Consider the following 27,918-nt stretch of genomic DNA (forward strand, 5'->3'; position numbering starts at 1 on the left):
TGTTACCTGCCCCCTTTCCTCTAGCTTGAAATTATTTTGAAACAGGCTGAAAGCAGGGGAATTCTTCAACATGTTTTGGCACATTCACTCCTAAATCCACTCTAAAAATTCTGTCTATAACTTCTGCCTCCCAAACCAGCAAAGCCACCCCAAACAACACACACCATCAGTATTACAGCTGCAGATTCCAGTGTTTTCTGTATGAGTAGCTTTTATTGGTAGCAAGGATTTGGGGATCCAAATGTGCTGTTAGCAAGCAGTCAGAGTCTGCAGGACATCCTCCCTCACGGTCTCAGAACCGCAGAAACGGTACCTGAGGATAAAGGAAATGAAAGCACCTTGAGCTGTCAGCAGTTGTTGAAATTATACAAGTGGATTTACTTTGATGGTAACACAACCTGATTTGTCATTTGAGGCAACTGAGCAGAAGAAACTTTGAGCTTCTAAATTTGAAATATTACTGCTGGGGAAAGCATTGATAGACTGTATTCATTCTGCTTCATTGCCCACCTTACTTTAGTGTCACAATTCTGGGGTTTTCCCCCAGATTTTGTGCTACCAGCTCTATAGAGATGGCCACAACTACTTGTGCAAAGGTCACAAGTCAGTAGAAGGGTGAGTTCCTATCTACAGAAATACACTTTGTCAGCAATATGCTTTGGTGACTGGAAACTACAACCAGACTCAGGACCTCTGCTTAAGGTGAGTTCAAGTGCTGCTTGGCTGTAATAATTTCACTTTGCTTTAAACTGTTTCCACCTCCCATGTTGTCTTTTAAGTGATGGAATTTTAAGTGATGTGCATTTGAAAATAGAATAAATAAAATTTAAACTGTACCTCCTGTTCTAGATACCAACTCATGATGTGGATAAAATAAAATAAGAAAATGAAGGCATTCATGTTTAAAAGTCCAGGAAAATTAATAAAACTGAATCAGTAAACCATGCTTCTATAATCTGAACCATCCAAGCCATGCTTCACAAAGTCTTGAGAAATCAATTTTTAGCCTCTTTCCCTTAGCTTTATGTATAGCAGGCTCCAAGTGTTAGAGTTCCTCATTGGAAGAGTGGGTTTATTATCACCATCCTCTTTAGTCAATCATGACCTTAGGGGTCACCAATACCAATGGAATACTTGGCCTGGTTCCAGCTGACAGTGAATCAGACCCACAAATAATCTGGTTTTGTGGACAGGAGGAGTTTGGCAAGAACGATGCTGACATTCCAAGCCAGCATTAATTTTTCTCATCCAAAGGGTTATACAGAAAGTTTGTTCTTCTAAAGCCTGGAGAGATTTTCAGTTATTTAAGGCAAAGGGTTGAAGTAGTAGTGAATAGAAGTATGGATGAACAGTGTCTTGAAAAGACGGAATGAAAATATTTCCTTGAGAATCTTTTGCTTTTAATGACTTAAATAGCTTTTCTTGTGAAAAGGCTTCCACTCCACTTATAATTTTGTCACCTATCTTCTCCAGTAACTTTCAAGATTTTCACAATGGGTATACTTACTCTGTTCTATTTTGTCCAGCTTCTACTGTGATAGTAGCAGCTCCCAGTTTAGGAAGAGTTGGGTTTATCCAGTTGTTGTTCCAAAGAAATTTAACCTTGGTAACTTCTCCTACATTGATTTCTGCATCAATATAGGCTGTGTAAGTGTTGTCTGGTTTGAGGGTACCCCTGTGAAAAACAGCATTTTATGGATGTGAGGCATGGCAACATTTACAGTTCATTACCAGTCTTGTCAAAGGCTCTGCTGTGGTGGCAAGAGGGTAGGAATTTAGCAGAGAGACAACATTTATCCTATTATATGGCAGCAACATTATTGCCAGATTTCTGATGTAATTCATCCCAAATCACTGTTTTTCAGAGGCAGCAAAGGCAGGTGGGCCTGATATGCTGCCTTGTTGTTTCTCTCTTCGTAAGATTAATTTAAACAGGATTATTAATTACAAATATAAATTAAGGGCTCTAGAAGAAAAGTTTCTTTTCTATTGAATTGTTAACTTACTTGGTGATCTGGTACTGCTTTGTGTTCCCACCAGTGCCATACAGGGCAACGTTTACATATCCTTTTACTTTGCTCTTTCCAGAGAGGGTCACAGTTACTTTGTACCTCCAAACTACACAGAAGAAATACAGTGACTTAGACTGTACCCAGGGAGAAACAGTCCCCAAAATATTAAATTCTAGGGGTTTTTTTTTGTTGTTGTTTTTGTGTCTGTACAGTATAGTTGAGAGCAGAAAATACAAAACACAAGTGAGTTAAATCTGTTGTTATGTCCTAATGAGATCAACATGAGAAATGGAAGACATTTGTGTTACTTTCTGGGAGAGAAAAAAGAGAAAACTAGTCCATACTGTAGTAAATACGATACAGTTCTCAGCATTTTGACCATAAAGATTTTCATACAGGGTGAAGGTGGAAAGAAAGGGGTGTTAGGAATAAATACAGATACAGAATCTAAGCAGCACGAAAGAATTCTGAAGCTCCAGGAAAATAATTTTTGTGGGTGGGAACTTCCTTTTAGAGTACAACTAGCAAAAGGAGCTCAAGAAGATTCTGATTTGTGCTTACAAGGGCAAACCAAGCAGTGTGTTGTGAGAGCTGGCATTTAGGATAACTGAGGTTGTAAAGGAGCTCATCTTGTCCGTCCAGTTCTGAAACCAGCTGTGATCAGCTTGTTCTTGGCCTTTGTCAATCTCCAATGATGGAGATTTCCCAGCTTCCCTGGGCCCCTCTTCCTGCATTTAACCACTGCCATTGTGATGTAATTTTCATACTATTTAATAAGAAGTTCACTTTCTGCAACTTCTATGCATTGTCTCTCCTCCCTTCTCCTTGAACCTTGCAATCCTCTAAACATCTCAGTACCCTCCACTAGACTCCAGAGTTTGTGAGAAGCTTTCTTGTCCTGTAGGGCCCCAAACTGGCATTAGTGGTGGGGCAAAAGAGGAAAAAGCGTGAGGAACAGAAGAGATTTTGCACTGTGATGAGATCTGTTCATCTGCTAAAGTTAACTGTCAAACAGGAGATTAATTTTTTTATGAGGAGTATGTAGCAATGGAAGCATTCAAAACTCACGAGGAAAATCCCTGGCCTCTCCAGTATTCAGGTAAAATTTCATGAAAGCATTTTTAACCTTGTCCTTGAATTTGTCTGCATAGTGGCCCATATTTGGGCATCCCTCTTCTGGGCATGGGAAACAGTTTCCCTAGTGAAAACAAAGATATCTATTAATAACATTATCCAGCCAGACAAGGGGAAAAAAAAATTAGTCGAAGGATTTATTTTTAATAATGTTTTCAATAGGGTCCCTCCTGAAGCTCTAAGAAATACTTACTTCTTGAAAAAGATCATATGAAGGACAAAGATAGCCTAAAAATCCGTCAGGGTAGATGATACTGTCCGAGTAATACTTGTAACTCCGCAAGTGATTGCAAGCCACAAAGTCCCGAGTTCCTAGGAAAAGATACCCCCAGGTTAGGTCTCCTTTTCTCATCCCACTCAGGAAAGAAACCCATGTCACTGACATGCATCATTCCTCCTCAAAAGCCTCCTCACGGTTCCTGGAGAATCAAACGTGAGGTTGGAACCTTACTTGCTTCTGATGCACTCACGCCCTAAGGAATGTCACTGGCTCAACAGGTATAAAATGCAAACTTGAAATGCTTTGTGGAGACCGACTGTGCAGCTCAGCCCAGCCCCTGCCCCTCAAAAAACACTTATTCAAGCAATCTGACCGAGTTTAACAATAGAAACCAGAGCTGCCTGAAGCAGGTCTTTTGTAGGCAAGAGTTTCATTACCATAACAAAGGAAAACCAAATGAAAAGTATTTAACAGTGAACTTCCTAGGGCAGTGCTGATTTGCTCCAGCTGAGGGCTTCAAAACAAAATTATTATTATTTGGGGGATACTTAAGAAAGGGAGACTCTTAAAATTAAAATAATGAATATATTATTTTCCTTTGTGTTGCCTGTATTTTCCTGACTTCAGGTTGAAAAGAAGACCATGTACTATGCAGTTATTTCTTTGTGCTTTAATTCCCCATTATTGATAACAAGTTTACTCTATCAAAAAAAAAAAAAAAAAGGGGCGAGAATGAAAAAGTAATGCCTCCAGCTGCATTGAATAAAACCTGGAGTAAAAGGCTAGCTATCACAAATCAGATAATGGATTTCCAGAGTTTAAGTTGTTTGCAGTAGTGTAAGAAAGACCTCAGATAATGTGCTGAAAAATCTCCACAGCAGAAATCTTCGGGGTTTTTTATTTATTTTTTTAATCCTATGTGCAATTTAATTTTAGAAAGATACATAGGAATCCTCTGATACTTAGAGATTTTATTAGAACCACGTAAAACAACAAAGTTGTATTTGAGCAGCTATGTGCCAATCTTTTTTTAGCTCCCTAAAAATAGACACAATGACATCGCTTCAATGCAACTCTGATTGTAATCTGTAACTCAACAAGGAATCGAATTAATTGCTCTATCTCCGAAGAGTTTCAGCTGAAGACACTCTCCCAAGAGTAGCTGTGAACATCTTTGCCCAATTCCACCAGAGCTGCCGCTGGGCAATTAGACACAAAATGCAATGTGTTGTTAAAAGACCCTTCAAAATGTTTGGCACAGCTCCAGCAACTTTTGCTTCTGATATTAGATCCTTTAGAGGAAACACATTTTCCAGAGGCAAACCCTTTGTCTTGTTTATTTTTTAATAAGCTCTGGAAAAGTGGTGTGTTTTGAGCATTTTAACAGCTTCACTGCAGTTTGCAGCTGCCATTGCTGCATACACCAAAAGCTGATGTAAAACACCTGAATTAAAGAAAGATCAGTGGCTACATTTTAAGGTCTTCCCCTGAACTGGTAATGCAAACAACACTCTTACCTTCCCAGATGCCATCGAGGTCTACAATCTGTGAAATAGGGTTCTTCCCACACCCGGGCATCTCCTTTCCTCCATTTGGATAAAAGTCAATATGCCCTATAGCTGGGCTCATGCCAAAACCTGGAGCATTTGAAACAGGGGGTAAGCACGTTTTAAATTAATGCTGTCTCATACCTGTAGCTGCTGGCTTCACGTTTGCCTGTGCGTGGTGTTTTAGGACAGGAGGTTTTGGTGACTGAAGTGGTGAATTTGTTCTGTTCTGCCCCAGCACAACAGCCTTGATGAACAGTCAGGACACTGAAGTGCCACAGGGCATAAATAATTGAGAACAGTAAATAATAAATAATCAGTAGAATAGAACTGTGTACTCACCTAAGTTGGGGATTGTGGGAGCTGAATCTGTGTGGATAATGTCAACAAAGTCTGCATCAGATTTATCCAGTCTGACTTCAGTTGGAGTGCCTTGAAAATAAGGTTGTGCTGGGTCCAGTCCTGAGAGGAAAAGAGTAGTGTTATGTATAAATAAAGAAATGTAGGTGTAGAATCATTTTAGATATCACTGATTGATTGTATACAGTGAATATCACAAATACAGTTGCCTATGGTTCTTATATCTAGGTATTATAGGCATTAAAAAAATGAGAATGTGTGCTCTCTGTTACCAAGTGGTTTTTCTCCCAGGAAGTCACCTGTGGGAAGCCTATTAAATTTTACTGCTTTATCTGCTTACAGCAATACTGAATGCCAACACTTGGAATTAACTTTTTTTTTTTTTTTTTAATTGAACTTCTCTTTAATAACATTACTCAAACTGAGGTTACTGTGTCTGCATCCCAAGTAACTGATCCATCTGTGTGGTTTCTAGAGTCCCTTGCTTGAGAGTACTCAGAGGAATTTGTGCTGATAGCACCCCCACTGCTTGGAGGTGTCGGGCTCCAGTCAGATTTTGGGAAAAACATCCAGTTTTGAAGCAGTGAGCTTTGCTTTTGAACCTAGCAGAAAATTGAATCAATTTGCTTCCTAAATTGCTGCAGCAATTTCAGGTGCTTGTAAAGTCTTGCAAATTGCACAGGTTTTGCTGCCTTATACTTGCATCTCTTCTTGCCCTTGGGCAGCTTATTTTGGGTTTGCTTTTAAACTGAATTTTGTAGACTATTAGTCCAAGTTTCACCAAGCCTGAAATCCCCGAGGAAAAATAACAACTGAAAAGGATTTTGTTAATAATGTCCAAAATTGTCTTTTATCCATGAAAGGCCACTCTGCTTAATGCACAATGCCCTTGGCATTGCTACGTGATGAATAAGGAGATCAAACCCACAGCTTTACCCTCTGGAAGTGCTGAACATGTTTAAAAAAAATCCCTTTGCTGCATAACACACGTGCAAGAAAAATAACTATCACACTTTCCCCCATACTTAGCACAGCCCTGCTCCTTGGGGTAGAGTGTGAAAGGAGCATAACATTCCAATTACCCCTGCCTACGCTGCAGCCCCCAGATGCAATCAGAGGGGGAGTGAGCGGCGGGGTTTTGTGCGGTGGCTCTGGCGGAGGTGGCGGGGTCACTGACCGGTGATTCTGCCGATGCCCGGGCGCCTCCGGCCGGCCTCGCCTGCAGCGTGCGCTCCCAGGCTGTGGCCGATGATGTGGACGTCGGCTGGGGAGTAGCCGTACTCATCCTGACAAAACAGCAAGAAACAAACATCGCTGTGCCCCTTTGCATCAGCAACGGGGAAGGATTAAAAGGCGCTGCGAAACTACTTTTAATTTGCCTGCTGGGTCAGGAACTCCTCTAGGATTTTGGTGTCTCTTTGCCAGTTAGTTCTGTCCAGCACATAGATTTTCCAAACCTCCTTATGCAGCTGCTGCCCTGGTTTGGAGGTTGGTGTTATCCAGACAGCTCTGTCAAGAGTCCTGAGAGGCTCTGTATCCTTCCAGAGGGCCATTAAGGGTCACAGAATGCTTCTCTGCCTTGCAAGAATAGGCCAGGCAGGAACTCTTAGTTACACCTGGTGGGATAAGCACCACGCAAAGCTGGAGGAGGCCATGAGATGAGAAATGCCTTCAGCCTTTTTGGGCAGGAATTCAGTAGCTACAAAGCAGACGTGGAGAATGAGAGGTGGATCAGAGCACTGCTAGACCCAGCATACTCTCTGGTTTTAGTTATTTATAGTTCTTTTATGGGAAATTGTGTTGAAAGCAATTAGTTAAAGAGAAGGCTTCAGACCAAGCTTCACTTCCCATGTGAAGCTGGCTGCAAAAGGAGGCACCTCCTGGGGGTTTGGGCACCACCACAGCTTTCCCTGGGGCAGCTGGTGGGTCCTGCCTGTCCCCAGCCAGTGCTGCCAGCTGGTTTTCTGGTGTTCTTGTGAGCTCGTTGGTTCTGTCTCCATGAGAAAGAAGTTTGTAATCTCCATTATTTCTGCATATTTAATTTTACACTGCATTTATCTACAGAATAACTCTTTGGCTGTACTATGAGAATTTCTTGTAGAATTTCCTCTCCTTAAGTTGGCAGGCCCCGCTGCTATCATACAATATTCTCCTTTAAAAAAAAATTGTGTGGTTTGTTTTCAGCACAACTGATCGTGGAGTAGAGGACAATATCACCTGCTGGTTACATCCACATCTGTGAAAGTTCCAGAGCTGTATTTCTGTCAAATCAGTATTATACTATAGCTTTAGAAACAGCAGACTCTTACCATGAGGACGTTTATGAAATAAGCGATTTCAGCGCCCACCACACGGACGTTGTTCGATGCCTGGGTGTACTGACACCTTGCACCTCTCATCCAGTTCACACAGATGCAGTTCACATCTTCCACAGTAAGCATCCTCTGTTTTGTAAAACAAAAGTTAAATCCATGGTAAACACAGTGTAGGATCAGTTCATATTGGTCATTGTGGCTCAGCTACTCGATCTTGTGTGAACTTGTATGAGAATGGTTTGAAAACCAAAGCTGTAGCATGGCTGTGTGCTCAGAGGGGTTGGTGTGATCACACAATGCTGAAAGAGGGTGATAGGTAATTCAGTAATCATTTCAAATACCCAGAGCAGTATTTTTTACAGAAAGGAGAATGATATCAATAATGAAATTTTCAATTTTTATTTTCAATCAGACTTGGTATGTTACACTAAATAAGAGCTCTTCTTATGCACCTATTCACTTCAGTGATTTAAAAGTACTACTTTAACTCAAATTCAATTAAAATATTTTTGATAGTAAAAGTCAATAGTGGTTTTCTGATGCAGATTTGTAAGAAAGAATGTTTTTATAAGATGGTGTACAAACTGTTGGTGTTCATTTTGTATTTATGGCTGTATTTGGAAATATGTATATGCAGGCAGAGACTTTGCCACAGAATCAGAAACTTTACTGTTCTCCATTGAGCTGGACTGTTTGGCTAAAAATATTTTGTTTTAGCAGCTTAAGTATATGGCAACAACTGACAAAGGACAAAAAAAGCAATAAAAGTGTCTGTGACCATACTAGAAGTGGTAAAATCTATATGCAGATAGGATTATTGCTTTATTGGAAGGAACGCAAGTAACAAATACACATAAGAGGATTGATGTATTCACAATCCCCTTTGCTCCACTTTTTTATTGAAAAGATTCACTGAGACCAATTTGTTTCTAAATACAAACTAGAGTATTGTGGTAAAACACAGCCTACTGTAATAGATGAAGAATGTAAGGATTTATCTCATGCCTCTACATCCTGGAAAATTGATCAAATGGACAAGCTGAAAAAAATTGTGAGCTATCTCATTGATTGTGAAGTTCCAGGAAACAAACCTCTTTTTTAAAATGCAAAATGTAAGACAGAAAATTATAAAAACATCAATCTGCTTCTGATACTTGAAACAAATTATTAAATGACAAATTCAACAATCATCCATTGGTGTTCTTTTCTTTTGATCTAGCATCAGAAGAAGAAGGCAATGGGGATGCAATAAATGTGAAATACCTTGATTTTAGTTTCACATTGTTCCTCATAGTGTTCTCATAAGTAAAACAGGAATACAGTATTTTAAAAAATTATAGTGGTGTTAATGGTTGAAAAACTTTATCCTCAAAGTGCCATCAACTGGTATTTTGCTCTGTGCTGCATGACCAGGGGCTTTCATTAGCTCCTGCTGCAATTAAAAGCACGTTTGGAGGGCTTGAGAAAACCACAAGCTGGAATTGCACTTTGCATAGGGACAGAGTTAGGAAATAATTTGTGGAATTAGCACAAAAATCAATAAAGCAGAGTGCTTTACTACATTCAGTGCTCATAGCATGTCCTAGGTTGAAAGCTTTGTTCAAGATGCTCCCCTTGAGGTCCCCTTTGGATGTGCATTTTTATGGCTTTATTGCTTTTGGCAATGGCCAGCCCACGTGCTCAGCTCAAACCTTGCCGATAGCCCTTCCACTTCTAGAAACCTTCTCTTGGCTGGAGAAATAGGATGCAGGAGCTGAGTCTGCAGTTATTTCTGGAATCACCCCAGTCCTAGCCAGTGTCTCGCTCCAGGGCTTGTGTTCTTTTTACCAAGAAAAAGGGCATTTACTGAGTCAAATCTTCTTGTCACTCACTGCACTAAAGAGAAAAGCTCAATGCATTTTACCTCATGATTTCCTCAAGGTGCAAAGCTACATCTTCAATGTGGTATTAATCTGAAAATGTGAACTATTTTTTGCTTTCTTATCACTATGAATACCATGAGAAAAATTGGTAAGAAATAGAGAAAACAGACAATTTATATGAATGTGTTTACAAATGCAAACTAAAGATGCCCCTGTGGTACCTACCTTGCACATGTCTGACAGCCAGTTTTCTTCTCCATTGTCTACAAATCCATGTACAATAAATCTGGTCTTCCTGCTTGCATTAAAATTTGAGACCTTGATTGTTGAGTTGTCAACAGCAGACACCTCCTACATTAATGTAGATTTAAAAATAATTAAATTAGCATAGATAAGAACTTAATAAACCTTTAAATCTGCTTTCTGTAAATAAGCTTGCAAAATTGCAAAGACCTGAACTGTGCTTATCTGTACAGATGTTTAAAAGTTTTGCAATGTTGAATTCATCTGCAAGAATTCACATGAAGGTTCAGTGTATCTCCATTCGAAGCAAGCTTTGACACCCATGTTAGAGCAGACAACATTTCAGTGTGCTTTGATTTTATCCGTGGAAAATGTTTACCCCAAAATGCTCAGTTTCCCAGTAGTTCTCAGTGGGGACCCTGCCAAGGAGCTGGAAGAGGTGGTCTTTTGAATAAAGCGAAAGTTTGGCCATTTTTAACACTTTTCTGGAAAACAGCTGGAGTCTGTGTTTATTTACAAGTTTTGCATGGGATTCACTAATGTTTAAACCATGACAGTTCTTACTTGAAAGTTATCAGTGTTCTCTCTAGTGTACAGGAGGAACTGAGTGTTTACACTCTCTGGTTTCCAGGGTAATTTGTAGACTGGCCTTTCCATAGTCCCAGACCATGGCATATCATCTGTGAAGCACCCAAGCCTTTCAAAACAAACTTCTCTGCCTGTAGCATGAAGACAAAAAAAAAAAAAAAAAAAAAAAATTAAAAAAAAAATGTGAATGAGCAGAGAAATGGAGCAGTCAGAACTCATAGGATGGCTTCTCTGGGGTTTTTTTTCTTATCCTGGAAGATCCCACAGTTTACAGAAAGCCAAGACCAGCAGTTGCCTTTTCCTAGATCTTGAGAGGCTGCAGTTTGCCCCAAGGAGAGAAACCACCCTATTGCTCATCAACAAAATCTTCAGAGGAGCTCCTCCGTGGTATCCTTGGCTACCCTCCCCCAGCTGTTGCTTTGCCCAAGGCAGAGACAGCTGATGAGTTTCTCTTAATGCCAAGCCAAAATATTGCAGATAATCAGCAATAAATTGAGACTGTGCTGAACAGCTGACTGCACATGGGAAGTCTTATACTACACAAGCCAGTGTCTTCTGCTGAATACAAAGCTATGCCCTCATTAGACTACCTCCCCACCCTGCCCTGGTTTTTCTTCCATTTCCATCATTACTAAGAGTGCAAGAAAGAATTCCCTATGTTTAGTAGAGCAGTAGCTTTGTTCTGAGATAGGAAACATCAGCTTTTCTTGCTCACTCCTAGGGCAGAATTCCCAGAGTGGAGAAAAAAGACAACACGCACTCTCTCATCTCACCATTCCTGTATGGAAAAGTGAACCACATTAACCTCAATCAGTAAGTTTTAAGGCACCAGGGTGTAGAATAACACCTAGAAAATAGGTGGAAAATACAGCAGCATAGAAAGGCAATACAGACACTAACCCCATATGCTTACCTTCTGCTGCGCTGAGCAGAAACAGGGCAAGAATCCAAATTCCAAGCATCTGGAACAGCAGAAAAAGAAGCAGCTAGGATTTGCTAACCCTCTCATTTAGCAAGCAGACTCAGCCCCCTGGTGCTGAATTTTCTCAAGGTGAGCAGAGTGCCTGTTGTTCCTGCAGGATGTGTCCCTGACTGCTGTGTGTGCCAGACAGGTGTGAGTCAGCTTTGTGTTTGCTTGCTCCACAAGAGATTGGAGGCCATAAATATACAAAAGCATAGCTTAAATCCAGGCTGATTTTTTTGCCTTCTAATCAGATGTACAGGAGCTACTTTAAAATTAGCATGAGGACCAGAGAACATGAGCTGCCATTCCCCTTCACACTCCTGTGCTGTGAGAAGCCACAAATCTGACAAGGTACAAGGAAAAAAAACCCCAGACATGAACTACTTACGATGCAGCCTTGAAGCTCCTGGCATTAATGTGTGACCTTTGCATGTACTTTTATAGCCTGCTTTATCCTTGGAAAGTTTCCTAGAAAGATAGGAATATTTGTTTCAAGTCATAGTTTATAGATAAGCTGGAAAACAACTTAAATTATTGGTTTCTCTGATAGCTCCAAAATCCATGGATATAGATTTCTTGAACAGTGAGCTGGATCCCACAATATGATAGGAGCTCCAGAGGCTGGTAATTCCCAGGCAGCAACTCATCAGGAGTGACCCATGAAAGAGAATTATATGGATCTGTGTGTCTTGGCTGTGAAGGCTTTTATTTTTGGTGGTGTATAGTTGGGGTGTAGGAGATCTACTGGGGGAGTTAGTAGAGAACCACATAATTTTTAAGTCCCATTCCTTGCCCTGTATCAAGTGACTTCAGATGTGAAATGCTCCTGTGTTTTCTGGGTCTTTTGATGAAGGCTTATCCCTTTTGGAAAACTCTTAGTGGGCTTGGTATATTCTTTTCATAGTGAAAGAGTCTGACCTTCGCCTGGCATCCCTTTAATTTCCTTGCTGAATTAAGTAGATGTAGAAGGACAGTTGTGTAACCCTTGGGATCCTTTCTATACTACCCATGGAACACAAACTTTGAGAGAAGTTCTGAGTGATGAACTGAGAGCAAACACACTGGAAATATATACAAATAGCATACAAAATTCCCCCAGATATTGGGGTATGGCTGGAATGCTACAAAGCTCTGTAGATTGCTCTGGTAGAAACATCAACTAAAGGGTGAAAAGCAAATGCACAAGACTAGGTCTGGCAACCCCTTGAACCTGTTTGTCTCTAGGAGAAGGCTCTAAGTGAACTCAAGAAGAAATGAGACCTGAGCTGACTCCACTTAGAGAGTTTTGTCAGCTTGGCTATGCTTTATGGCCTTATATCTTTGCAGAGTTTATATTCCCTGATCTCCACCTCTGGGAATGACCAAATGGATACCAGGTGTTCCACTGCTCTCATTGGTGATAATGGAGTTTATTTCTTTAAACAGCTTCATTTTATTTTTATTAAGATACCACATTTGATACTGATTTAGAGCTCAGTGCTCCTGTCTTTAGTTGAAGTGGGATTTTGGTTTGTAAATAGGTTTGGATCAGTGGAATCAGAACATGCCCCAGTGCACTGACAAGATTTAACACTTGTTCAGAATGAGGGGGGAACAGTGTTTGGTGTCTTGTCTTAAGAGCTGGAAGTTATTTGAGTTAGGATTTTATCCATTAGTCTGCTGCTCTTTTTCAATACTGTAATAATACAGGTCAGACAGAATAAATGTGCAATTCCTTAGGCCATGGTCAGTTGGATTTCAGCTGCTTGCTTCTCCTTTGGGAAGGCTGGGCAGGGCTGGGATGCAGTCCCTCAGAACCATGCAGGCTGCTCTGTGCCTGGAGGAGATGCTCTGGTCCTTGTGGCCCCACACTTGGGGAATGTGGAAGAAGGATGGGTTTTGATTAAAAAAGAAAAAAAAGTGATAAATTAAGGCACAACTATGTTTCTCCAGTCCTGAAGAAGGTGCAGTGTGGAATAGGAAGCAGGCAGAGGAGAGGACTGGATTTCTGGTGTTCAGGATGCTGTGGCTCTCTCTTGGGACACTGTGGAGCTTCCCAGCATTGTTCATGTTTTCCCTGCCATGTGTCAGTTCCCCAGGAGACTTGCAGGACTCAGAACTGCAGGTCTCTCTGGCTGAACCTCAGACTTGTATTTAATTATGCTTTTAATTTTTTTACACTTGTGTTTAATCAAGGATGCAACAGGGCTGGGATTTTTCTTAAAAAAAAAATCATTCAGATGTCTATACTCATAAATGTGTTCTCATAGTATTTCTACCCCTATTTCTTAGAACTTTATCTGCCCAAGTGCTTGTACGTCATTTATCAAACATGGAGAAATGGGAGTAAATAAATTATTAACTCTTTCTTCCTCTTCATTAGCTCAAAGTTTGGGTTTTATACTTGGAAAATCCACTGCCTTGGTCTCTTACAGCTGCAGGAGGCTCGCTCATGCCGTGCTTTGCAGAGCAGTAATGGTCATGTTAAATGTGAAATGGTCAGTCCCAGGTTTTGCAAACCTGGTTACTCAAGAGTTTCTCTTCAGGACTCTCAGTGGCCACTGCAAACGTTTGTGTTTAAATAAAACAGCATCCAGGAGCTGGGATTCAGTGTTTAGCTCCTTCCAAAGTGGGGAGCACTTGAGGTTTGCCTTGTCTGCCTCTTCCAGGCAGGTGCAGGTACAAAGGGCTGGCTCAGCTGCTGCAGGAATCACCTGGCCTTGTGCTGCTCCTGCCTCTCCCAGAGTGTCTCCTGAGGGCAATGCTCCTGTCGGGGGCTGGAAAACTCTGAACAGCACACAGGCTGCAGAAAGGAGGCGTTTCAGACCTGCAGCGGTGTTCTGAGGACACGTGTTGCCTTGAGAGTGTTTGGTAATATCCCAGATTTATCTGTCAGTGTGGTGGGACTCAGTTCTTGCCTTGAGGGACAGGTAGAGTGAGACTGTGCAGAGTTTTAAATGGATTTTAGCATCTGTGATTTCTGGTGGCTCCATAGTTACAAGCACAAATGTGGCTCAAACATGAGAAACATTGACACGTGTGTTTGCAAAGAACTAAAAAAAAAAAAAAGCAACTTTTTTTTTTTTTTTGTTAATTTGCTTTAATTGTGTTTTGTGCCAAGATTTCCATGCACATGACTGAGGGTTTACTCAGCTGCCGTGTACAGACCTTGGGGACCTCTAGCAAGGTGTAAGTAACTGAGGCTCTCCATATGCCACAGTTCCATGGCCACAAAAAGTTGACCTGGGAAGAAAAAAAAAAATGCTTGAATCAAGATTTCTCTCTTTTTGCCCCCCAAAAAAATGAAAGGGTGTCAGCTGTCACATTAAGGGTTGTTAGTCCAACCCATAATCCCACTGAAGGCTTCCTAAAAGCCTGCTGCAAAGATTATTAACATCTACTATTAACAGTAACAAGGTGAATTTCCTTCTTTTGGGGACCAGGTGTAAAATTTGAGGTTTAATATCCTTTATCTTGGTTTGTAATTGTTTTGCTGTGGAAAAGCTAAACATTTCAAATTATTCATTGCTGTATTATTTTCCAGACAGTTATTCCCTGGTGCACAGTCAAACATCTGATTTTTCTGATTTTTTTCTGTCCCAAGTGCAATGCCTTGTGTTTTTCCTTATTGAAATTCACATTGGTGATTACAAACCACGTGTCAAATTTAAGACCATTTCTCCATCTTTTCTCTCAGGATTTTTTCTCTTGCCTTCTGACCTCTAAATGGGAAACACTTACCTATGTCCATCTGCTCCTTGTATTATATTGACTGTTTCTGCTCCCAGTCTTGCCCAGAGCAGAGAGAATATGGCTTTATTCCAGAGAAATTCAATTTTTGTAGTGTTTTTGGGGTTGATTTCAACATCAAGATACTGTGTGTAAACATCATCTTGAGAGAGGTCTCCACTGCAAATAGAAGGAAAAATGGCATCACTAATCACCGAAATAAATCACATACTCCACATATTTTCATGTTTTCCCTTTTTTTACAACAGAAATTTGCATTTTTGGTGCTCTTTGTAAGAGCACAGGGCACTGGACTAGGGCTCTGAACGAGGAGAGGATGAAAACCAGTACTGAACACTTTAAATGTGGCCATGGGGAGGTGACAAGAGTGAGGCTGGGGCTGTCCCCAGAGCCCTTGTGTGCTGAGTTTGCAGGGATCGCTCACCTGGAATTCAGACACAGAACTCATGGAAATGGAGATGCCTTCCATTTCCTTTTTACAACCATTCATCTGCCCTCATGGCTCTTACTTAAGTAATAACTTCTTTCCTATCTGATGTGAAGCAGAATATTTGCAATGCAGGATGAGTGTTAACACTGCTTAAATGTGTGGAAAGCATGTAGATTAATGCTAGCAGCATTAAATATTGTAGAAAAATATTAATTTAACTTACCTGGCAACTTCATATTCTTTTGAGTTCCCCTGTCTGTCGTGGTAAACCAGGTTTATGTCTCCCCTTGTTTTCTTTACACCAGACAATTTGATAAACACTTTTTGTCTCCAAGCTGCGTAAATAAAACCACAAATAAATCCAGACTATCATTGGTGAGCTTGAATGCTACATTGCACAAGTAATGTAGCATTTTCTGTCAGACTATTAGCAGTTATTTATAGAAGCAGCACAGGTGCAGGGCTGTAAATCACATCATGGCACTTTTCAAACTTGTAACAAACCTTTTCCACTTACTAGCGAAAGGCTCATCTGCTGCAGTATTTAAAAAATACTTTTGGTCTACCCTCTTCAATTTTTCTGGGAATCTGTCAGCATAGTGCCCCATCATTGGACATCCCTCCTGTGGACATGGGAAACAGAGTCCCTAGGGAAAATAAGATCATCAGTTAATGAGGAATATTGTTTTTCATGCTAGCCCTTATGAAATGAAGGCTCCAGATGCTGTTCTGATCTTGCAGAGCTGTGGCAGTACTGTGTGTCTTCATAACTCAACACCACAACCTGACAAAGTTGGTTTAGATAATGGCTCCTGCACCCAAGAGAGTGTAGAATGAGCAGGTCTGATGCCTGTGTATGGTAATAGCCTGAAACTTGTTAGCTCAAATATTTTTCGGTTAGATTCTAGTGCAAAGTATAGGCCAGTTTTACCCTCCTGGTCAAGGGGAACTTGCCTGCATTCACAAATGGGGGAAATGAAAGGAGCATCGTTCAGAAGTGTATTTAGGTGCTCTAATCAGTGTCCAATGTAAATTAGAGAGCAGCCAAGGATTCTGGAGCCTCTAAATGTAGGAATCAGTAGGATACATCTACCTAACTTACATTCCCTTTGCGTAAAGGTTTGGGGCGAGAATTCCACGAGCTTTCATTTTTGTCCCCAGTATTTTGGTGACACCATTTATGCTTCAGGATTCCTTTTCCAGAGTGGAATAGTGGAACTGCTGTGTCCTGTGCTTCCTCCTACCCAGCCACACCATGGGACCCCAGCCACCAGCATCTAAGTGCTGTCTGCTCCAGAGACCTGGAATATTTGCTTTACACCTCCCCCCTTCCTGGGCTGAAATACTTACTTGCTTAAAGTCTTCATATGAGTCACAGGGATATGCAAGGTAGCCACTGGGGTAGAGGATACTTGCAAAATAAAACTCGTGGCTGCGTGAGTGGTGGCACCCCCCAAAGAGTGTAGCATCTGTTGGAAAAAGGTTTAAAGTTTATGAGCCTTGATAAAACAACCTCCCGTTACCCTCTGCAAGAGTTGCACTTGTCTCACCATGGAAACAGCTCAGGCACACAACAGAACAGCAGCATGGGCCTGTGATAATTTCTTTTTTGGTCTGAATTTCTAGTTGCACAAGAAATTGCTGGCTTTTTGTGTTTTGTCTGGAGAATGGTGCACCATTACCCTAAGATTTCAAGTGAGATGCATTGGTTTGCTATGATGTAATAGTCCCTTTAAGAAGACAGACATATATACATATATACACACATATATACATATACATACATACATATATACATATATATATATATGAGATGTCATAGCAAGATAACATTTGTTCCAGTTTTAAGGCCTTAACAGACCATGGAGAACCCTCCAAACTGTCCAAAATCTCTGAAAACAGAGAAGTCTCAAGTTCAGAGGTGAGGCATGTACAGTCCCTGGAAACCTCAGTGCTTTTACCTAATTCATGCCTTAGAAGTGTTGGATGTCCTTTACAGCATCTGCAAGAAACCAGAGGTGGTGCTGTCACGCTGCTGATTTGGCCTTTCTCACCCTGGAAAGTCTCCTGCTGGGGTTGTTGGACCTGCAGACCCCCTGCTTCCAGCCTTTTTGGGGTTTGCAGCTGATTTCAAATTACAGAAGCAAAGCTTAGGCATGTGTGACACCTCCTTTCCCTGCAGAGTTCTCTGTGGAGCACTGTTCTGTTCCAGCCTTTGTTGTTTCTTACTTCCCTTTTAACTTAGGAGTAAACAGGCAAATAACAATTTTGTTTTCCTGTTTTCTCCCAAACAGTGGGCAATTTTTGCCATTCGTGTTTCAGAACTGAACAAAAATAAAATAGTAAGTGTGTTGCAATTGTATGTTTACCTGCAATAATGGCTTCAAAATCACTTTGTTTCATCTCTGGAATTAAATCAGTGCATCCAGGCATCACAGTTCCTCCATTTGGGTAGAAGTCCAGGTGCCCAGTGGTGTTATACATTCCAAACCCTGAGACATGCACGGGAAGGTGTCAGTGTCTTGGTGCCATGCCCATCCCTGCAGGTGCCCGCTGGCACAGGAGCACTTACCTGCTGCAGGAAAGTGAGCAGCATTGCTGTGGATAATATCAACAAAGTTTGCATCTGTAGGATCCAGTCTCACCATGGGAGGAGTACCTTCAAAATAGGGACCAGCAGGGTCTAAACCTAAAAAAACCCACAATTAGTGGTTGAGGGAGAGAGAGAAGTGTTGCACACGTTAATATATCTTTTGCCAACTCATGAAATCAGATGTTTAGTTTTGCAAAAGGCAAGCCCAATAATGATGTGAATTCCAAGCTAAACTATAAAAAAATATGCAAATAGTATGGTTTTGTGAACCTTTCTGAAAACTTATTCCAAGAGAAGTAAAATATTTTTTCCATTGATTTCCATTTTTTCCATTGATTGGAAGGAGGCATTTACTGCCCATGGACTTATTCCTGGACTCTAAAGCTGTAAATAGGGAACACTAAAGGTTCTTGTTGCTTTGTCTTTGGCTTGTTGTAACCCAGGGAAGGATAGTAATGCTACAAACATGTTAGCTATACTCGTCCTTCCACTGAAGAGTACTTCACCTAAACAGAAAAGATGTAATAATGACCCTGTTTCTGAGAAGCATAAAATTTTGCCTGCTCTCATGAAAGGTATCTCCAGCACTGCCAGTAATTTAATTCCAGTCTACAGACCAGTGTGTTGCAAGTTTTTTTTTCCTTTAAACACACGCTGCTAGCTCTGCATCTTGGTGAGCAGAGTTATCCATTACCTGTTATCCGTCGGATGCCTCGGATCCTTCTTCCCACTTCTCCTGCAGCGTGTGCTCCCAGGCTGTGGCCAATTAAATGGATTTCGTAAGGGGAGTACCCGAACATTTTCTGATCATTAAAGTGGTGGTGGTGGTGGTAGGAGATAAGAACACAGGCTTTGAATAACAAGCAAAGAGAAGGTCTGACATTATGGGCCTCTGGAAACATCTAGGCTGACTTTCTGCATAGCAAACAGAGGGGGAGTTCCTTGAGTTAATTGCTGCCTAAATTACACTAAGAATTGACAGAAAAATGATCCCATCTGGAATTTAACATGCATAGTGATGAAGGGTTCACTGTTGTAGTGTTGGCATATGCTTGCTGTATTCCATTATCCTGTGTGACAAAATACAGACCATCTTTCCCATTTGGATCAATGCCTAATGTCATCTTCCATAAAATTGATCTTACTTTTTTCTTTATTTTTTCTACTTTGCAGCCCTATTTTTGTCACATATCTATTCTCCATATCTATTTAGAATATGTGATCATATAATGGATAAGATTTTCACTGCCAGGCTCAGGTGGGGTGACATCCATTCTCCTCTTAGCCAGGTCTCACCTGTACAAGCCCTGCACTGCTGAAATATTACACTTGCATTGAAGGTGGAAAGAGAGACAAAGGGGACATATTCATTGAGTTTTGTAGCAACCAAAACCAACAAAGTTGCTAATTGCTTGAGTTTTTAAAGTTAAATTTTGTAATGTGTGTACCAAAATTAAAGCAGATCTGGAGAATGGGCCTGTCTGCCTTTATTATTAGATAGCAAATTCCTCTGAAAACATTTTACTGCAGTGCTTCCATTTACAATGCAGCTGAACCTTTCTGACAATGGAAGTCCGGAAATTTTTGAACTAGGGAAAAGACAAGGAAGTCTAAGCATCATTTATGCATTTTTGTAAGGGAGGAAAGGGTGCCCTAGGCTGCACATGATGCAGTAACAGAGACAGTAAAGAAGAAACTGAACACATCTTCAAATGACCTGATATTTATACATAGAGGAGAAAGATCCAGGAGCCAAATGTGTGAGGCTACACATGATTTTCCTGGGAAGGAGCAGTAGATTTTGGTGATGTCTTCTTTGAGCCTCAGATTCTTGCAAGGCTGGCACTTTGCACTTGGACTCTGAACTTCCTCTTGCTGAACTTTAAGATGAACAGCTCCTGGCCAGGATCAAGTCCAGTGCCAGGAAAAACTCTGATTTTCAGCTGCTCCAAGTACCCCTGAGTCTTTCTGAATCAGTGGGAAATGCTGCTGCACAAACCTTGCAAGTGAGCAGTTCTGCACTCTGTGTGTAAAAGTGAACCCCTGCCTTTGGGAACAGGAGGCTCACAGCCAGGAGGAAACTGCACAGTTTATGGTGCCTGTAGGCAGCAAACATGCAGTTACCAAGTAAGGCAGCTACTGCTCGTTTTGGTGGTGCTAAGCTGAGATATTAATGCATTTCTGGCATGGGTATATAATTCTGGGAAACTCTGGTGAGCACTGAACTCGCCTGATTTCCAAGGAATGCTGGCTTGCCTGTAACATCATATGGAGATGTTGCCACCTACTGTCTCTAATTAATAGGCACATCTCCTCAGTCTCAGCTTCATTTGTGTCCTTTGAGGCTGTGAGAAATCCTCACAGGGCAGATAATTAGTATAATTAGCTGGATCTCAACTGTACAGCCCTGCCTGACAGTATTGGACAAGGTTCAAACCCAAAGCAGCAGTTTCATCACCCCACCACGTGCAGAGAGGAATTGCAGGTGGTAAAGCAGGGTCTTTTACCTGCAGAGCTGTTATGAAATAAGCAATCTCAGCCCCCAGCACGCGGATGTTGTTCACTGCACTGACGTAGGTGCCTTTTGCTCCCTCTTTCCAATCCATAGCAATGCAGTTGATGTTTTCCACTTCCAGTAACAGCTGACGTGGGAACACACAAAGCAAAATTTAAAGAAACAAAATAACAATCAGAGGTTCAACTTAAACTGGAATAAGGAATTAAAATGCAACATAATAATGAAGTTTCTCATTCTTTATTAAATGAGACTCTTCACTGTAGCCTGTACCACTGAAACACGTCTTCTTACAAGACAGAATGTAACAAGCCATTCCTCAAAAAAATATCAATTATTAAAACTGTAATTAAAATATTTTACTTTGTACACAATTACTATATTTGAAATGCTTCTGAAATGCCAGACAACTGCACAGTAAATTCTATGTACAGTATTGTGACTTTCTTTGAGGGATGTTGGTAGTTTAACTGAATTGTGTAAGAAGTATACTGTCTTATTTACCAACTGGGTTTAAAACTGTGAAAGTCATATCAGACTTAAAAAAATTTGGAGGAGAGAAGAAAGGTTCTATTTCAGCAAAGAAAGCATTGGTCACTTTGGTACTGGTGAGAGTCCTGCAGAGATAGTGATTTTTTCCCATGGAAGAATCATGTGTTAGTCTGCAGTTACAGTTTTCTGTGAATAAGGCTCACTTAAGGTTTGAGATAGAACAAGGAGTGGTAACAAAAATTAATCCATGAAAAACAGCTAAAGGTGAGTGGCAAGGAAAACAGAAGTGAAACAATGCATCCTGGACTCCTCTCCTGTGGGGACCATAAGTTTGTAGTGTAGAATGCCAGAAAGAATTGCTGTTTCTTTTCAATTGAAAAAAAAGAGAAAAAGGAAATTTAGTATTTCAGATTAAAAGTGTTCATAGATTTGTGAACAGAAGTAGTGCTGCCAATTTGTGACTTAGTAACCAATGGTGTCTTCTCCCAGCTTGGCCTTTTCCCTGCCAGGACAGAAGCAACAGCAAGCAGAGCAGATCTTGCTTGTCTGCCAGAGCCAAGGTACACTCTGCTGATTTTGTGGGAGCTTCCACATTTCATATTTGAAATGTTGTTTCCACTGGACTCTGTAATCAAACAAAAAGCAAAAATTTTGTGGTGTTCTTATGTTTGTTTGTTTGGGTTTTGTTGTTTGGGTTGGTTTTTGTTTTTCTCTAAGGATGAAATAGTGGTGAAGCAGGGGAGTATTTATAGACTGAAACTTGAGCTTTACAAGTCAGGAGGGCCTTTGGACTGAAGGAAGGCTCAGTTTCTGCTACTGGGAGCAGCTGTGAACTGGTGTCTAATCCCATGTCTGCACATGGCTGTAGAGGCTGGGGACAGCTCTGTTCAGTTATTGCCTTGATCTGATCTGCAGGGTTTGTGAATGGAACTCTAGAGGAAAACGGTGTCAGAGAGGACCAAGGGACCTTAATATGCTGGATCTTCCCGAGTGGGAACACTGGTGTGTGTGAAATTTAATTCTTGGTTTGTATCTTCTACTGCCTAATGAACTGTAAAATTCATTGGACATTATGTCATTGGACATTAATGCCTAAAGGACACCAAGAGAGCTGTTGGGACCAAAGGATATTGTCTCATACCAAGCACATTTCTACCACCCAGCCTGTTTTTCCAGTGCTGCCAAATCCATGAATGATGAAAGAGGTTTTCCTGTGTGAGGAAAAATGTGACTTCTGGATGGTCGAGGAGTTTATCGCCGAGATCACCTATAGGTTAAAAAAAAATAAAAGGTTTTATCTGTTCCTACTTTTGAACATTTAAAGAAGTCAGCTAGGCCATACCCTCAGGACTGAAAGGGCTCTACTTTGACAGGACAAAGTCTGTGGTTTTTGGAACTCAGGGACCAAAAATCTCATCTTTCTAAGTTCTACTACGTTTCCACAGAAATTGTGCCCTTGTGGTTTTTGCTGCTCCCATCTTTTCTGCATGAAGGACCCTCTTTAGCAGAATATGAAGCAACTACAAGTGCCACATGGTCACAGAGTGTCTCTTGGCCTGAGGTGATGAGTTTCTCCAGGGAGCAGCCCACCAGCTCCACAATTCCTGCTCCAGCTTGTCCTTTTCCTGACCTGACCTTTGGCTTCAGTGTGCTGCTCTGCTTCCAAGCTGCAGCCTGTTTTTCTCATTAGCCACTCCAGAAAGGCTGGAAGAACTTCATGCGAGGGCTGCATGCAGCAAGGTGAAGCTGATCTTCATACATTGCTGCAAGCTACTTAATTATCTATTTTTCCTTGAGAATGTTATCTGCCTGTATTGTTTTCAGACAAATGCAAGGGCTGTGATGTGAGCTCAGGGAGTTTGGGTGTGGAAGGGCTGTGTCCTAGATCATAGATATGCTGAAGTTTAATGAGAAGTAATGGAAGCTGTATTTTGATTTATTTTATCAGCAACAGAAGTGCTGAGCAACCTGCTGCTGAGTGTATCCTATCTGCTTCAACTATCCTCAGAGACTTAAATACATGCAAAAGGTAATCTGCCATAACCTATATCCTAAACTTTCAGGAAAATACCAGGAAACTTCTTGTGCCCTACAGTTCATTCATAACATTTTTTTTGTGTTTTACCCCAAAGTGTATTCATTAGTGTATCTTCAAACTAACTTCTGATTCTGACTTGTTTGCCTATGGTGACTGACACAGACTTTGTAACAAGTTAAAAAACATTTTTAGGTGCAGTCAGCTTTTGATGTTAAAAATAAATATCACCTGTGAGTTATTTCCTGTTTCTCTGGTGTAGAGAGAGAAGGTGATGTTCATCTCTTCTGGAGAATCAGGCAAACCTGTCAGAAGCCTCCCTGGTACCCCAGACCAGGGTGGGTCATCTGTAAAACAGCCAAGCCTGGGGTAGCAAACTTCTTTACCTAGAGCAGAAGAAACAACTTGTTTATATGAATGATTCTCTTGCTTGATGATGTATTTGAGACTAAAGCAGTTTGAAGAGCAAAAAACTAAGGATTTAATTTTATTGCTGATTTTGAATTTTTGGATTAATTTCATGATTGATTGAAATGAATTTTTAAAGGTCATTTATGTGTCCTTTGTGTCTATTGTCTCAAGTGGAAACACAAGCAGAGCTAAATAAACCAAGTAAAGACCCACACAGTGTTTTGACACCACTCTCTAGGCTTGTAAAGGATTAGTTCAGCTCCTTTTTAAAAAACAGCCTAGTAAGAAATGCTTGTTAGAATTGCTCCTGCACACCTTCTACTCCAAAGCATTGTGTCTCTGTCATGGGAATGAAGGTAACCTTGTACAAAGAATGATGTGAATATTTCCTTCAATTTAGTAGTTTTTTCTAGATCAAGTGGGTCTTGTGCTCACTTACACTCAACTTTTATGTTTTAGCATTGGTGTGCTGAACATCCTGTTGCTGGTCAGTTCTTTGTACAGAACAGCATTGTAAAGATAGATCTTGCATTGCCTTGATAAAAGTAGGACACGCAACTCTGAATTTCTCTGTGGTTTTTCAGCAGAGAGTTATGTCTCTTGCACTCTTAAAATAAATTTTAAACATAGCAGAGCTTTTTAGCATTAGTTCCATGTGCTGTAACAGACATTGCCCTACAATGACCCACAAATCATACTACAATTTCAATGTAAAGGAAAATAACAGTCATCATCTGCTATGTGCCACTTCATCTGAATTCACTTTCTAGTGGCAGTATTTAAAGATACAATTTCTCACCTGCTACTCTGCCAAGGAGATAAAACGCAACAATCCACATTCCAACCACCTAAAGCAAATTGAATACACAGGTTAAGCAGTTTATTTTGAGTGTTTTGTCCTTTTTAAAAGAGTGTAATACAAAGAGAAATGCAGAGACCTTCACCTGAAGAGGAATAGCCTCACACATTGGTCTGCCCACAGAGGGGACCCATCAGCCAGAAAGAGGCCTGGGGGTCCTGGCAGATACCAATTGACCATAAAAAATGTGCCCCACAGCCAGCAGCATCCTGGGCTGCTTGAGGGGGAGTGCTCCCAGCAGGATGTGGGAAGGGATCCTTCCCCACCACTCAGATTTGCTGTTCACTGCATTTCTTGCACAGACAATACTGTATGCAGGCTGCTGCTGGAGTCAATCAGATCACAGGATCCTGATTTTTTTTTTCTGGCTTTGGTGGGAGAGGTGAGAGCCCCTCACTGCAAGAAAAGCTTTGATCAGATTCTTTTCCTCTACACTTTCTTTGCTGGTCTTTTCCGTGGCAGGACTTCCATTAGTTTCACCTCCTCCCCTCTTGTTTGCCTCATTCACTGTTCTCAATTTCCTCTTTTAGGTGTTTCCTATGGCACCCACATCCCTTTTCCAACATACTGCTTTACTTTTAAACCAAAAATTTGAGTTACCCCCCTGGCCACTGAGATAGCTCATTAGAAATATTAAGAAAAAGTGATAATTTCAGTGATTATAATCTCACTATGTGCATAGCACTCTCCAAGGGATGTTTTTACAGATGTGAGAAAGCCAGAAACACAACCCTCCAAAGGTCCCTGACACTACAAAATGCTTTCAGAATCAATTGGGAATTTTACAGAATTTGTCCTGGAAGCTTGTGTGACATGTGTCAGACAGGAGGAATGTGTGATCCACCTCTGTGCTTGTTTTTGATGGAAGTGGGATTACTTGGCTGTAATGACATGGTTTCCTAACAAAGCCAAACGGGACAGGTCAGAGCACTCTCTAATAAACTCTGAAGTCCCTGTTTGGTAAGAGCTTGTTTTGTTTGTGTGTTGGGGCAGAGGAGTGAGGATGAATATCTCAGCAGTGAGCAGGAGCTGCAAAGTGCAGAGCTGAGAGGAATCCTGAAATTTCCTTAGAAATACAGTTCTGACCCTAAACGTAATTTGTCCATTGATGTAGTTACCAGAGAGGAAAAGTATCTGCTCGAGGAGAGTGGAAAGCAGAGAGGAAGTCTGGCAGTAAAATAGGAGAGAAAAGGATCAGGAGCTATTCTAAGCAGCTGGTGAAGGGCAGGAACAGAGAGGTCCCAGCTGTCAGCCAGAAGGAGCAGCTCCATCCAGCTGGAATGTCTGTCATGGTGCCCATCATCGTGATGAGAACCTGATGACAGTGCAGGAAAATCACAGCTGATGTGACTCATCAAATGAATTGGAGAGCTCCACAGGATATATAATATTAATGGACAACCCTCCCACCCAGGAGATGTACAGTCCCTGTCAGGAACACTACAGCAGGAAGGAGAGTAGAATTTCTTTTCAGACCCAAAACTTGAAAGGCAAGTAATGATTTAAGGAGATGTGGGAGATCATTGCCAAATAAAAGTGATCTGTAATTTCCTTCAAAGGATCTTCCTTTGAGGGCAGAAAATAGAAATGTACATGTGGCCAGGGAAATAAAAGGAGTAGCAGAAATTTTATCAATTGGAGAAAGTTGATACAATTAATTAAGAGGGTTGTAGTTTGAGTAGAAGATAATTTTTTAGTGGGGAGCCTTTCTGTATCAGTCTATGTTAATGAAAAAAAGATTGCAAAGAGGTTAAAAAACTATGTAAAAAAAGTTCAGACAGCATGCAATTTGAAAATTCTTTCACTGGGCATTTAGGAGGCGTAGTGCTGAACAAGAGGAACTGGAACAACTTGTTTGTGAATGTGAGCTCAGCCTACCCAGTGCTGCTGGCAGGAGGCTGCTCCATGCTGAGCTCAGGTAACATCTCAAGGCACAGGAGACATGCAACACCTGCACTAAATATTCATAAATTGATGTTCAACCTAGAAAAAAAGAATTGCAAATATTCCCAGCCTGCTCCTATTGTATAAAAGCTCCACTGGAGCAGTGGTTGTTCCTCACAACAGGACATCAAGTCACCTTCAGGACACCGTTGCTCAATCAGTGATTCATGGGCCACAGTGGAGGGTTGGGGAGATATGAGAAAGTCTGCATAATCACTGTCTGCAGTGTATTTTTAAGTCCTACACATGTGCCCACACACCTTCCTTAGGACATACACACAAGCAAGCACACAGAGCCTTCATGAGAAGAAAAGCCAAATCTCAGGAGTTCTCATCTTCAGTATTTTAACCCAATTATTTCACTGCCATAAATAGATATTTTTAACATTTTAAGCAACATTTGTTATATATTGAATTGCTACGAATTTTACTTACCATTCTCTTATAACCCTTGTTATCTCTTTTTCTGGTGGGCAGTACCAGCATACAAAGATGGCTGCTGTTTTCCTTAATGAGAATTAGAGATCTTTATGCTGAAAAAAGAGTAATGGAAAATAAATTAAAAACATATGAGTAACTTGGTAAAGTGAAAGAAATGAGAAGAAAGCAGGGGTGCAAAAAAGAGCAATATTGATAACTTGGAATTAGTGGCTAAAAGTTACACAGATTTCATAGGGAAATTAACAATGTCAACATGTATAATTTATGGGCATTGGAATTAAGGAAAAATATTTGATGCATGAAATAATTAAGAAGATACAATATCTTTTTTGTCTATCTTTACCAAAACCAGGTGAAATTCACAGCAGGGAAATAATGAATTCACAGTAATTCTCTGTTCAGACAATAATTTTAGATCTGATGTAGAATAGCTATTGGAACTGGAAATTCAAAAATCACTGGACTTCAGTAACTCATAGCTGAGATTCTTAAAAAAAGGAAACTATCAAAAATCTATTGGTATTTTTTGTTTTAAGTTATTGATTTGTAAGAAAAGTCCAGATACATAAATTGAAGGAAACTAATATGGTATTACATAAAAAAACTAGGATGAATGACCTGAGGAATTTTAGACCTGTTGAATTTCAGTCCAGCATCAGCCTGGGGCAGAATAATGAAATTTTCCACAGGGGAGTTTCTCCACTCACTCATGAAAGAAAAATCGTGAAGAACTGTTAAAAGATTAAGCTCTGTAATTAAGTTCACTTACATGACATGACAAACTAACTGACAGTCTTATAAGATCAACATTTTAAGCCACATGATACTCGGATTTTAGGAAGATCTCTGCCACTTGATATTTTGATTAAGAAAGTAAAATTATACACATGCGATACTACAACAGTTAAGTAGATTAAAATTAAACGCATGGATTAAGTAGATTAAAAATTGAGTAATTATTGCATTTCAGGCTTTAGTTGGAAGAGCTAGAAGGCAGCTCCTGGATTTACAAATACAGTCCTTGCTACTGTGAACCATCATGTCATATAACATATAATATCATATCATTATCATATCATATAGCTTACCACGATCAAGGTGTGATTTTGGTTTTTTAGCTTCAGGGATCTTTTTTACCTCAATGCTCATGCTTGGATCATCACTGACAAAGGTTTTAGAGGAATCAGTTTCTGGCATTACACTGAATGCCAGCTTTCAACAATT

General features: G+C 40.6%; 2 protein-coding genes across 3 annotated transcripts; both read right to left on the reverse strand.

Moving 5' to 3' along the window:
- Positions 1-225: 225 nt before the first annotated feature.
- On the reverse strand, positions 226-11,243 carry LOC128791418 (pancreatic triacylglycerol lipase-like). Of its 2 annotated transcripts, none has more exons than XM_053949072.1 (12): positions 11,195-11,243; positions 10,258-10,412; positions 9,676-9,801; positions 7,583-7,717; positions 6,451-6,559; positions 5,256-5,375; positions 4,884-5,003; positions 3,340-3,458; positions 3,081-3,210; positions 2,007-2,118; positions 1,508-1,675; positions 226-313 (listed from the first exon to the last, which is right to left on the reverse strand). In XM_053949072.1, exons 1-12 carry the CDS (start codon positions 11,241-11,243, stop codon positions 250-252), a joined length of 1,407 nt encoding a protein of 468 aa, XP_053805047.1. In that variant the 3' UTR covers positions 226-249. The 2 variants fall into 2 exon arrangements, with proteins under 2 accessions (XP_053805047.1, XP_053805046.1); XM_053949071.1 differs by having other exon boundaries at positions 9,676-9,798; positions 10,249-10,412.
- Positions 11,244-14,327: 3,084 nt separating this feature from the next.
- LOC128791519 (pancreatic lipase-related protein 2-like) lies at positions 14,328-27,891 on the reverse strand. Its single transcript, XM_053949238.1, has 12 exons — positions 27,783-27,891; positions 23,271-23,425; positions 22,146-22,271; positions 20,505-20,639; positions 18,692-18,800; positions 17,977-18,093; positions 17,774-17,896; positions 16,755-16,873; positions 15,922-16,051; positions 15,628-15,739; positions 14,966-15,133; positions 14,328-14,467 (listed from the first exon to the last, which is right to left on the reverse strand). The coding sequence occupies exons 1-12, from the start codon at positions 27,889-27,891 to the stop codon at positions 14,404-14,406; spliced, it is 1,467 nt and encodes a 488-aa protein (XP_053805213.1). The 3' UTR covers positions 14,328-14,403.
- Positions 27,892-27,918: the final 27 nt, after the last annotated feature.

This window comes from Vidua chalybeata, chromosome 8 (assembly GCF_026979565.1).
Source record: "Vidua chalybeata isolate OUT-0048 chromosome 8, bVidCha1 merged haplotype, whole genome shotgun sequence".
NCBI classification, from domain to species: Eukaryota; Metazoa; Chordata; class Aves; order Passeriformes; family Viduidae; genus Vidua; species Vidua chalybeata.